Genomic DNA, 12,611 nt, shown 5'->3' with positions numbered 1-12,611 from the left:
TCCCAGCAGCTGGAGGAAGAAAAAAGAAAAAGAAATATATATTTTTATTTCTTTTTTGGGGTATTAATGCTTTACAGTAGACAGTAAATACAGTAGTTTGTACATGCATAACATTTCTCATTTTTCTACACAACAGTACGACTCCCACTAGGTCCTCTGCCATCCTGTTCCAGGAACTGAACTCCCACCCACCAACCTGAGTCTTTTACTTTGGTTCAATACACCAACTCCAGTCCAAGTTCTGCTTAGTGTTTTCTCTTCTGATTTTGTTTTTGTTTTTGTTTTTGCTTCCAGGGTTATTGTTGGGGCTCAGTGCCTGCACCATGAATCCACTGCTCCTGGAGGCTCTTTTTCCCCCTTTTTTTCCCCTTGTTGCTTATTGCTGTTGCGGTTATTATTATTATTGTTATTGATGTTGTTAGATAGGACAGAGAGAAATAGAGAGAGGTGGGGTAGACAGAGGGGGGAGAGAAAGATAGACACCTGCAGACCTGCTTCACCGCTTGTGAAGTGACCCCTGTGCAGGTGGGGAGCCAGGGGCTTGAACCAGGATCCTTACACCAATCCTTGTACTTCACCCACTGCGCTACAGCACGACCCCCTCTTCTGATTTTGTTTTTCAACTTCTGCCTGTGAATGAGATCATCCCATATTCATCCTTCTGTTTCTGACTTATTTTACTTAACATGATATCTTCAAGCTCCATCCAAGATGGGCTGAAAACAGTGAAATCACCATTTTTGCTCTGAAAATGTCCAACAGTTCTAATTTATCTACCTCTTCATTTAGCTCCCTTGTTTGTTGATTTTCTGTCTGGATGATCTTTCAAGTTGAGAGAGTGAGGTGTTGAAGTCCCCTACTATTACCATGTTGCTGTTAATCTATTGCTGTAGCTCTTTCAATAGATGTTTGATGTATTTAGATGGCCTCTCCTTGGGTGCATAGATGTTGATAAGCATTAAGGCCTCTTTATGGATTGATAAAACAGACTGAAAGTGGCTCCTCTACTGGCAAACTGGCGGATTTACCAACCGCTCAGGATTAGATATGGGCTTTAGCCATAGGTGTCTCTCCTTAGGCTACTCTGTGTCCAGGAGCTACACATGTTTGCACTTACCAGTGACTTGGTGGGTTCCCAAAGTAGTCCCCGTCTCTCGCCTTGTTGCACTCTCAGGTAATTTTTGATATTCCTTGTTTTTTTTTTTTTTTTTTTTTGATATTCCTTGTTCTTTTTTTTTTATTTTTTTATATTCCTTGTTCTTTTTTTTTTTTTTTTTTTTGATATTCCTTGTTCTTTAGAGAAGTTTCTCTTCTCGACTGGGTAGAGCTGGAGATCTGGTCAGAGTTGTGGTCTCTGGCTGCTCTGGTGATTTGGTGGGTTTCCAAAATAGTTCCAGTTCTGTCTTGTTGCGGTCCCAGATAGACTCCTTTGATATGCCATTGACTGGGGAGAGGCTTTCTTTCTTTCTTTCTTTCTTTCTTTCTTTCTTTCTTTCTTTCTTTCTTTCATATTTATTTATTCCCTTTTTGTTGCCCTTGTTGTTTTATTGTTGTTATTATTGATGTCCTCATTGTTGGATAGGACAGAGAGAAATGGAGAGGGGAGGGGAAGACAGAGAGGGGGAGAGAAAGATAGACACCTGCAGACCTGCTTCACCTCCTGTGAAGTGGCTCCCCTGCAGGTGGGGAGCCAGGGGTTCGAGCCTGAATCTTTACATCAGTCCTTGTGCTTGGTGCCACATGAGCTTAACCTGCTGCGCTACTGCCCGACTCTTGGGGAGAGGCTTTCTTTGAAATACTTTTTAAAAAAAATATTTATTTATTTATTCCTTTTTGTTGCCCTTGTTGTTTTATTGTTGTAGTTATTATTGTTGTTGTTACTGATCTCATCATTGTTGGATAGGACAGAAAAAAATGGAGAGAGGAGGGTAAGACAGAGATGGGGAGAGAAAGATAGACACCTGCAGACCTGCTTCACCGCCTGTGAAGTGACTCCCCTGCAGGTGGGGAGCCTGGGGCTTGAAACAGGATCCTTGTGCCACGTACACTTAACCCACTATGCACCCGACTCCCTCTTCTTTTTTTTTTTTTTTAACCAGAGCACTGCTAAGCTCTGGTTTATTGTTCAGGGGATCGAACCTGGGACTTCAGATTCTCAGGTAATAGAGTCTCTTTGTATAACTATTATGCTGTCTCCCCTGCCCAAAAAACAAATATTGATTTGGCTTAAGTTATTAGAGTATTTTGATAATGTAAATTATCCAGATATTTGCACCCATATTTTTCTACTTGGTGCAGGGGCTGGAGGAATGCTAACAGTTTTATGTTTTCTATGCTTCAGGCATTTAAATATATTTGTTTTATACAGCTAGAGAAATTGAGAGGGAAGGGTGAGTGTTGTCTAGGAGGTGGTGCAGTGGACAAAGTGTTAGACCCTCAAGCATAAAGTCCTGAGTTCCATCCCTGGCAGCACATGTACCAGAGTGATGTCTGGTTCTCTCTCTCTTTCCTCCTATCTCTCTCATTAATAAATAAATTTAAAAATATTTTAAAGAGAGAGAGAGAAGAGAGCCTGGGAGGGTGATATAGAGAGGGAAAGAGAGGGCCAGTGGTGGTGCACCTGGTTAAGTGCACATATCACCATGCACAAGGACCAGGGTTCAGGCTCTGCTCCCCACCTGCAGGGAACAATTCATGAGCAGTGAAGGGGGTCTGCAGCTGTCTATCCTCTCTCTCCCTCTCTCTCCCCCCATTTCAATTTCTCTCTGTCCTGTCAAAGGAAAATAGAAAAAAAAAAAAAAAAAAAAAGGAAAAATGGCCACTGAGAGCACCAAGCACCATGAATAATTCTGGTGGAGGGAAAAATGGAAAAGACACCTGTAGCACTGTAGCACTACTTTACCACTTACAAAGCTTTCCCTTACAAGTAGACTCTGCATGACAAATCCATAGGTCTTGATGTCCATTCTCTCTATTTCTCCCCCCCAACCCCCCACTTCCAGTCAGAGAATTTGAGTGGAGGAGGAGCCAGGTGGTGGCACACCTGGTTAAGTGCATACATTAGTGCTCAAGGAACCTGGTTCAAATCTCTGGTCCACCCAAGTGGTGAAGCAGGACTACAGGTGTCTTTCTCTTTCCCTCTCTATCCTCCCTTCTGCTCCCCTCTTAATTTTTCTCTGTTTCCAATAATAAAAAAAATTAAAATATTAAAAATTTGTTTTAAAAAAAGAGGGAAAAGGAAGACAGAAAGAGAAGCACCTGAAACCCTACTTCACCACTTGTGAAGCTTTCCCCCTGCAGGTGGGGAGCAGGAGCTTGAACCCAGGTCTTTGCACACGGTAATGTGCAAAGATTAAAAAATGTTGATTTATTTATTATGACACAGTGAGCAGAAAAAGACCTGAGCATTGCTCAGCTCTGGCACAAGGACAGTATGAGGCTTAAACTGCCTATGTTACAGAAATGATTCCCAAAGCACAAGACTTGAGCTAGTTCTTGGTGAAAGAGAGAAGTTTATTACACCAGTATGTAGGAGACTCCAGATCTCTCCGGGAAGTTCTCTCTGCACCTTCAAAGCACAGTTTTATTGAGGTCTCCCTCCCCAAAGGGGTGGAGGGAGTAGGTTTCTTTCACTATTACAAAGTAGGCAGAAACAGACAAAGGCAATCTTTTATGTAATTGCTATACATCTTCCTTATCTGTGCCCTTGGTACAGAAAGGAGAGAACTAGTGCCTGATATGTATCAGTCTTGAGACAGCTGAATTTACTCTGTAGTCTTTTACCTGACCACCACTGTCTCAGGCCCATTAGTTTACGAATGTGGAGGGGAGAAGGGGTAGCAACTACAGCCACTGTTTTAATCGATAGAAGAGTAAACACAAAGGAAATGCAGTCTTAGGCTTTATGTCTCCGTATCAGAGAGGAAAGGCACTTTTCCACCAGGCACATAGATTAAAATATCCACATAGGGTAAATCAGGAGAGTATGCACTCTGTGTTCATCTATTTCCCATAATACCTACTACAGGCACCTCAGGCATGCACGTCTTTTGCTCCAACAGGCAGTTATTTCCCCAGAAATCATCTATTATTTTTAACCATTTCTAGGACTTCATTGGTCTGTGCTGACTTCTTCAGCTAGAGAAAGGCAGAAAGAGGGAAAAGAGAGAGAGAGACCACAACACCGAAGTGGTGGGGCCCTGCTCAACCCTAAGCTGTGCACATGACAAAGAAGTACAGTGATGCTCTGATCCTTACCTTCTCTCAAATAAATAAATTAAAAAAAATTTTAAGTGAGCTAATTCTCTTTGAACACACACACACACACACACACACCATAGCACCACCATGGCACATGCAGTGCCAGGGATCTAACTGGAAACCTCATGTAAGGCTGGTGCCCTGCCCACTGGGCAATTTTCTTTTTTTTAATTAAAGTTTTTATTATCTTATCTTTATTTGTTGAATGGAAATAGCCATGAATTGAGAAGGGGGAGATAGATAAGATTGATAGAGACACCTGCAACGCTGCTTCACCGCTTGTCACCCCTGTAGGTGGGGATCTGGAGCTTGAACCTGGGTCCTTGCACACTGTAACATGTGTGCTCAATCAGGTGTGCCACCACCTAACCGTTGGACGATTTTCCTCAACAGGCAGTACATTTGTTCTTGACAAAACCTCGAAATAAGTGGAATAGATGAACAGATGATACTCAAGCAGGTTACACTTCTTTATTGGATCATGAAACATTTTGTTCTCCCCCCCCTTTTTATTAATGATTTACAAAATTACAAAATAACAGGGGGACAATTCACACCGCTCCCATCAGCAGAGTGCTGTGTCCCCTTAAATTGGAAACTGCAGTAGTTCTCCCAAGGTCACAGGTATGGGTTGACTATTATTTTTATATTTGTCAATCTGTCTATCTATCTATAGTTTTTCCCATTTTTCCTATGGTCCTGTCTGCTTTTCCTTTCTAAGTCACGAGCACCCCCTCCCATATTTTTCCCGTTTCTCTCCGGGTCCTGACGGAGTGGGAGTACAGAGTCCTCTCTGGTCATCTTCCCTTAACATTTATCTCTCTGGGAGTATGGGCCAAAATTATTTTTGGGGTGCAGAAGGTGGGAGTTTTTGCTTCTCTAATTTCTTCTTCACTGGACATGGGCGTTGGCAGATTAATCTTAACCCAGCCAAAACAGTCGTTCTTATCTGCGGCAGAGGAACTGGCTGTGAGACCACAGTGGCTCCATCTGTAAACTGAAGATAGCAACGACTTAGGATATTTCCTCTTTTTATTTAGGGGCGGGAAGGAGCGAGACGGAGAACTCCCACAGCCAAGTCCAAACTCTGCGGCTCCAAGGAGCGCTCAGGACACTCACGGGCGTCAGCCAATCAACGCGGGCGGCTCGCAACGCCAGCGCGAGGCCCCGCCCACCACGCCCCTACCGTCCGCAGGTGGGGCCGTGCTGTCCCTTCGCGCATGCGCACGCCGCCGCCCGGCGCCCACCTCCCGCACTGGCCGCGAGTAGCTGCGGTTTCTGAGAGGACGATTCGTAAGCCGCCCTTGGCGCGGTTTGCTTGCGCTCTGCCTCCCGCGGGCCCCGGAGGCCGTCCCGGAGCGTCCAGTCCGCGGCCTGCTCGCGTCTCCCAGGACAGCCCTTCCGCTGAGACGCCTGTCGCTGAGCCAGGAGTGGGTTGTCGAAAGTGCCGGCCCCCGCGCCGGCTCCGGCTGCCGCCGGGTGGGAAGGCGCAAGATGGCGTGCCTGCTGGAGACCCCCATCCGCATGAGCGTCCTCTCGGTGAGTGGCCGCCGCTGCCGCAGGCCTCCGAGTACCTCCCTCTGCGCCGAGCCCGGGCGGCTGGGCGGGCGCCCCCTGGCCGGAGGGGTGGGAGCCCCGGGGCCACAGCTCCCGCCTGCGCGCTCTGCCCCGCGCGGTGTCCGCTTGCGGGCGCAGCTCCTTTCCCGGCCTTTCGCGGCCGCCCGGCGGCTCCATACCCCGCGCGCGGCTCCTCTGCTCAGGGGGACGCGACGCGGCTGCTGAGCCCGAGAGAGTCCTTGCCCGGCCCGGCTTCCCGTTTTTCCTCCAAGGGGGAGTTCAGCGTTGAGGGAAAAAAGAGAGAGTGAGAGAGAGAAGGAATATGACTATGAATCCAGATTTTCTGTCATCGGAAGGTGGGACTCGAACTTGCGATCTCTGTTGGGCCCACCGCTGAACAACCCCCCCTGCCCCCCCTCCCCGATCTCCAGGAGCCAGTTTCCTAGGTCCTGATGGTCTGTTCTCCCTGTATTTTCAGAAAGTAGCACACCCAGAGGTACAGTTTCACTTGAAATCAGGATGACTGGCCACTGAGATGAGACAGAATGCGTTATTTAGCCTAAATTCTGACTTCCCGAGGTGCTATGGCTATTGGCAGGCTAGGAAGTGTGCTTGTTGTCAGGCTTATTTATTTATTTTATTCATGTATTTTTATTAAAGCGGTCACCACGAAAAGCACAGCTTTCACCTTGCCGTTGAGAACCAAAACCAGACGCAGGGGGTGAAAGTTCTGGGAGGGAGCCGCGAAGGGTTCGGCAGCCTTGGAGCTGCTCCTCACTCGGAGAATGTGCTTTCCTGAGTTGGGAGCAAGCCGGCAAAGGCTGGTTGACCATCGTTTCAGATTTGTGGGGGTCAATCTGGTGTTGAGAGTGTGGTTGAATTAGAGGTGACATGCCAGGTTTCTAGACGCAGAAAACTTAATCACTTTTCCTTTCTCCAGACTTTTCCCCATATGCACACCTGTCGGAAAGCACCTAAGACGTTTACTTAGGATTCAGGGTCAGAACGTTGGTGATTTAATTGGGGAAGAAGAGGTGTCAAGATGTTCTCTCCTGTTCTTTTTTTGTCTTTTATCTTCTCTCTCTCTCTCTCTCTCTCTCTCTCTCCCTGTCTCTCTCTCTTTCTCTTTTTCGTTTCTTTTCTTTCCCGACCAGAGCACCTGCCCGGCTCTGGTTTATGCTGGTGCTGGGGACTGAACCTGGGACCTTGGAGCCTCAGGCAGCAGGCAGGAAAGTTGTATGCATAAACACTCTGCTGTCTTCCCTGACTCAACAACACCTTTTCTTTTTTGTTGTATTTTTCTTGTCACCTGGCTTTTTGCTGGGGCTTGTTGCTTGCATGACAACTCCAGTATTCTGTGCAGCCATTGTCCCCCCCCCTTTTTTTCCCCTGATAACAGACAAAGCAGGAGTGACAGACAGCAGAAGAAACACCTGCAGCACTGCTCATGAAGCTTACCCCCATGCTCATGGGGACCCTGGGCTTGAACCAGGACTTTTGTGCATACTAACTGCAATAGTAGGTGTGCCAGTTGCCTCCCCCCACCCCCTTAATACATATAATAGGACTATTCTGTGTGAGAGCTGGCCAGTGACTTTCCCCTCATGATTTAGAAAATGTGCATTTCGGGGTATATTTAAAGATACTTATTTACCAGTGAGAGAGAGAGGGAGAAGGAGGGGGGGAGAGAGAGAGAGAGAGAGAAAGAAAGGGAGAGAGAGAAACCAGAGCATCATTTTGACATGTGTGATGGTGGAGATTGAAGCTTGAGCCCAAAGACACCTTATCCATTGTGCCACCTCCCATGCTGATAAAGTCCACATCTTAACTATTCTCTGTTCCCCAGTATTTCCTGTGGCCTTCATTTCACTTGAAGTGTCTTTTTTTTTTTTTTTTTTTGTATGTTGTCAACCGTTATAGTGTATCTAATTAAATCTTAACTGGTTTCACTTAGTAACATTTCCTGCTTAACTTTTTATCAAAAACTTTTTGAAGGGGTGTGAAGTGCAGGGACCAGAATAAGGATTCTGGTTTGAGCCCCCAGCTCCCCACCTGCGGGGGGCGGGGGGGGAGGGTCATTTCACAGGTGATGAAGCAGGTGTGCAGGTGTCTATCGTTTCTCTTCTCCTCTCAGTCTTCCCCTCCTTTCTCCATTTCTCTCTGTCCTATCCAACAATGACGACATCAATAACAATAATAGCAACAACAACAATGATAAATAACAAAGGCAACAAAAGGGAAAAAGTGACCTCCAGGAGCAGTGGATTCATAATGCAGGCATCGAGCCTCAGCAATAACCCTGGAGATAAAAGAAAAAAAAAAAACTTTTTGAAGAGTATTCTCTGCTTTACTCTCATTGGGGACATCATCATCATCATTAGTATTTTAAGCTATTCACAGTTAAGTCTAGTCTGTCAATTCTTCAGTCCTAGACTCTTGGGAAGTCAGAATTTTGGCTAAATAATTCTTTCTAATCTCAGTGGTCATACTAATTTAAAGTGAACACTGTGCCTCTTAATATGCTTCTCAGGACATCACTCTTTGAAAGTGTAGGTAGAACAATCAGAATCTTGGAAACTGATTCCTGGACTGGGGAAATAGTACAGTGCTTTATGCAACAGACTTACATGCCTGAGGTACCAGAGTGCCCAGGATCAATTCTCTGCTCCACCATCAGCCAGAGTTAAATCAGCTTTGATTTAAGGGGAAAAAAAAAGAAAAGAAAAAAAGAGGATTCCTTTAATGGGCTGCTTCCTGCACATTAGTTGCATTGCTGCTTCTTGCACACTGGTTGTGTTCAACATCCTTTATGTAGTGTGTATACCTGAGGGAGTGCTGGATGAGACCAGACGTGCCCTCTGGGAGCTTACAGTCTGAATGACTAGCACTTAATAAACACAATTCTTCCTAGGGGCTTATGTAATAATGGCGGTATAGGATTTCCTAATCAAAGCCTTTTATACCTTCTTCCATCTGTGAGATCTCTGTTTCTTTCATAACCTTAACTGTAGTCTGCCTATCCATTTTCATTGCTAGCTTGGACCCTTCTCCTTCATCTAGTCTCACATCTTCAAGTGTGTGGTTGCTACCCATCACTTCCAGCAAAGCACATATCTTCTAAGAGAAGAATGTATTTCTCATTTCTGTTAATGGTTATTACCTTTCAGTGATCACTCACTGTTAAACCTTTTAACTCTGACTTCCCCCCTTTTCCTGCCCCTATATCTAATCAGTCTAAGTTTTATTGACTCTTCATAGTGTTTCTTACATCTTTCTCTTCCTGTGGTCAATCTCTCATCTAGTGTCTACATTACCATATGTCCTTGTAATTATGTTTACAGCCTCTAGTGTTTCCTACTCTCTCAGTACAAGTTCGTTGTCCATATTAATGCTCCTGTTGAACACTTTGAATGCACTATTTCCCTGTTTCAATTCTTTATCAGGTTCCTATTGCTGAAAAGCTGACATTCATATTCAGCTTTGGATATAGTATTCCTCATCTCTCTCTGCAAGACTCTCCGATCCCCATTATGAGCTGTTTTCCTCGAGTTGAAGTGATCTTGGGTTCTTTAAACCCCAGTAACTCATATCGCTTGCCCACCCAATCTGCACATAACAATAACAGCTCTGTATAGGATTATTCACATAATATATTTTGAATTTTCTGTTATTTGTGAGGCATAGTTGGGTTTAGGAATACAAGCCACACAGACCCATCTGCCTTTTAGAGGGAAATAAAGTCATGTCATACTTTGTGGTATGGTGATTAGTACTATGAAGGAATAACCAGAATCTTTTTTGCGTGTGTAGCAGGGTGATCTGATCTCATATGTAGGATAGTAAGGAGAGGCAGGGAGGGTTTCCTTGAAGTAATGCTGAACTGAAAGTTTGGGGCTAGTAAGAAGTAACTAGAAAAACGAGCATTCAATAGAAGGAACTGCTTTTGCAGAGTCCCTGAGGCATTTGATATTTTTATATTATCTACTTAGTAAATTAATTCATGGGTAAATGCTTTACCTTTTCTTTTTAGTTCCCATTCTGTTTATAGCACTGAATCTTGTATATGTGCAATACTCAGCTGTTTGCTTGGACTTTGTCATTGGGCAGTTGGAGAAACTCTCCAGCTGTCTTTTAGATTGTGCTGTGACCACTCTATTTCACCTTTGTTTGGCATCACAAGTCACTCTGCTAAAAAAAAAAAAAAAAAAAAAAATCCATTCTCCGATGTTTCCCAAATTTTTGGTTGATTGTGCATCGACTTTTTATTTTGAAATCATTATTGACTCAACATGAAGTCATATAGACCCATGTGCCCAGTTCACCCAGCTTCCCCCGTTGGTTACATTTTATATGACTAGAATACAATTATCAAATCCCGGATACTCATGTATCTGCATAGTTAAGTTTCACTTTATTACAAGTGTATATTTGTGTAACCATCAATCAAGCTAGAGAACCAGTTCATTATCATTAAAAATTTCTTTCAGGGGCTTGGTGGTGATGCACCTGGTTGAGTACACAAGTTGCAGTTCAAAAGGACCCAGGTTCAAGCCCTGAATCCCCACCTGTAAGAAGCTTTGTGAGTGGTGAAGCAGTGCTGCAGGTGTCTCTCTGTCTCTTTCCCTCTCTATCTCTCCCCCTTATTTTCTGGATACCTCTGTCCAATAAATAAATAAAGCTAATAATAAGAAGACTTTCTTCACACTAGCTTTTTATTGACATACTTGCCAAACTCCCATCCCTGCAGTGCTTTAACTCTGACCACTAGCCTTATTTGCAGCCCTGTCCCTACAATTCTTTTATTTTCTATTTTTTTAAAAATATTTTACGGGAGTTGGGCGGTAGCGCAGCGGGTTAAGCGCAGGTGGCGCCAAACTCAAGGACTGGCAAAAGGATCCAGGTTTGAGCCCCCGGCTCCCCACCTGCAGGGGAGTTGCTTCACAGGTGGTGAAGCAGGTCTGCAGGTGTCTATCTTTCTCTCCTCCTCTCTGTCTTCCCCTCCTTTCTCCATTTCTCTCTGTCCTATCCAACAACAATGACATCGGTAATAACTACAACAATAAAACAACAAGGGCAACAAAAGGGGAATAAATAAATAAATAAAGTAAAAAAAATATTTTACTTATTTATTAATGAGAAAGCTAGGAGGAGAAAGAGGGAGAAAGAACCAGACATCACTCTTGTACATGTACTGCTGGGTATTGAACTCAGAACCTCATGCTTCAGAGTCCAATGCTTTTATCCACTGTGCCACCTCCCAGACCACCAATTCTGTTGTTTTCTATAGTGTTACGCAGATGAAGTCATACATATGTGACTTTTTGAATTGATTTTTTTTCTTGCTTTTCTACTCAACACAATTTCCTTGAAATCTTTTGCTTTCTGTATCATTAATTTTATTGCTATATAGTATTTTATGATAGATTGATGTACCCATTTGTAACTTTACCTATGAGGTATTTTAGGTTTTTAAAAATTATTTTTTAAAAATATTATTTTTGAATGGAGACAGAGAAATTGAAAGGGGGAGGTAAAGGGAGAAAGACACCTGCAGCACTGCCTCACCACTTGTGAAGCCTTTTCTCTTTTAGGTGGGGCCATGGGGCTTGATCCTGAAATGTGTGTGCTCAACCAGGTGTGCCACCATCTGACCTTTTTAGTTTTGAAATATTACAACCTGCTCTGTATAGGTTTTTGAGTGAATGTAAATTTTCTCTGAGATAAAAGTCCAGGAAAGCAATTCTTAGATTGTATGATGTCATTGATTTTTAAAATAACACAAATTTCCAGAGTGACTGTCATTCTTTTTTTTAAAATTAAAAAAATATATTCCCTTTTGTTGCTCTTGTTTTATTGTTGTAGTTATTATTGTTGTTGGATAGGACAGAGAGAAGTTGAGAATGGAGAGGAAGACGGAGAGGGGGAGAGAAAGATAGACACCTGTGGTCCTGTTTCACTGCTTATGAAGTGACCCCCTGCAGGTGGGGAGCTGGCGGCTTGAACCGAGATCCTTACACTGGTCCTTGCTCTTTGCGCCACTTGCACTTAACCGCTGCGCTACCACCCAACTCCCTGCATTTGTCATTCTTACAAGTAATATGTGGAGATTCAGTTTCTCCTCCCTTGCCAGCATTTGTTATGTCATGGTTTTTTATTTTAGCTATTCTAGTAAGTTGTTAAAGCATCCCCATTGTCTTAATTTGATTTCTCTTTTTAAAATTTTTATTAGTGATTTAATATTGATTTACAAAACTATATGTCAACAAGGGTATAATTCCATACCATTCCCACCACCAGAGTTCTGAATCTTCAATCTCCCCACTGCAAGCCACTGCAGTTCCCATACGATTGTAGACATGGGTCAACCATCATTTCTACAACTATCTGTCTACATTTATACACAATTACCCCCTTTTTCTTCCAGGCCCCTTCCTTTCTTCTCTTCAAAGCCGCTCTTGACACCACTACTACCTAAAAATGTTTCTCTTCTTTTCCTCCTCTCTCTTCAGATGCTGATGGAGCTGGAGTTCAGAGGCCTCTTATCCTCTTCCTTCTATCACTTTACCCCCACTGGGAGTATGGATCATAGTTGTTTTGGGGGTGCAGACGGAAGGAGTTCTGGCTTTTGTAATTGCTTCTCTGCTGGATGTGGGTGTTGGCAGATTGATCCATGCCCCCAGCCTGTTTCTATCTTTCCCTAGTGGGCCAGACCTCTTGAGATGTCAGGTTCCAGGACACTCTGGTGAGGTCATCTGTCCAGAGAAGTCAGTGTAGCATCTGCATCCTGGAAGGTG

General features: G+C 44.0%; 1 protein-coding gene across 5 annotated transcripts in view; it reads left to right on the top strand.

The window, feature by feature from the left end:
• Positions 1-5,488: 5,488 nt before the first annotated feature.
• ARMC8 (armadillo repeat containing 8) overlaps positions 5,489-12,611 on the top strand; it is a 120,793-nt gene continuing 113,670 nt past the window's right edge. For 3 of the 5 annotated variants that reach the window (XM_060196735.1, XM_060196742.1, XM_060196750.1), the window contains exon 1: positions 5,489-5,799. In XM_060196735.1, coding sequence (XP_060052718.1) covers positions 5,755-5,799 — 45 coding nt within the window. In that variant the 5' untranslated portion in view covers positions 5,489-5,754. The remainder of the gene's footprint in view (positions 5,800-12,611) is intronic. The other 2 variants (XM_060196745.1, XM_060196731.1) reach the window with 1 other exon arrangement.

The sequence above is a fragment of the Erinaceus europaeus genome, chromosome 1, assembly GCF_950295315.1.
Source record: "Erinaceus europaeus chromosome 1, mEriEur2.1, whole genome shotgun sequence".
In the NCBI taxonomy this organism is placed as follows: Eukaryota; Metazoa; Chordata; class Mammalia; order Eulipotyphla; family Erinaceidae; genus Erinaceus; species Erinaceus europaeus.
Note: the sequence above shows the minus strand (reverse complement) of the source record. Positions and strands in the feature narration are given on the sequence as shown.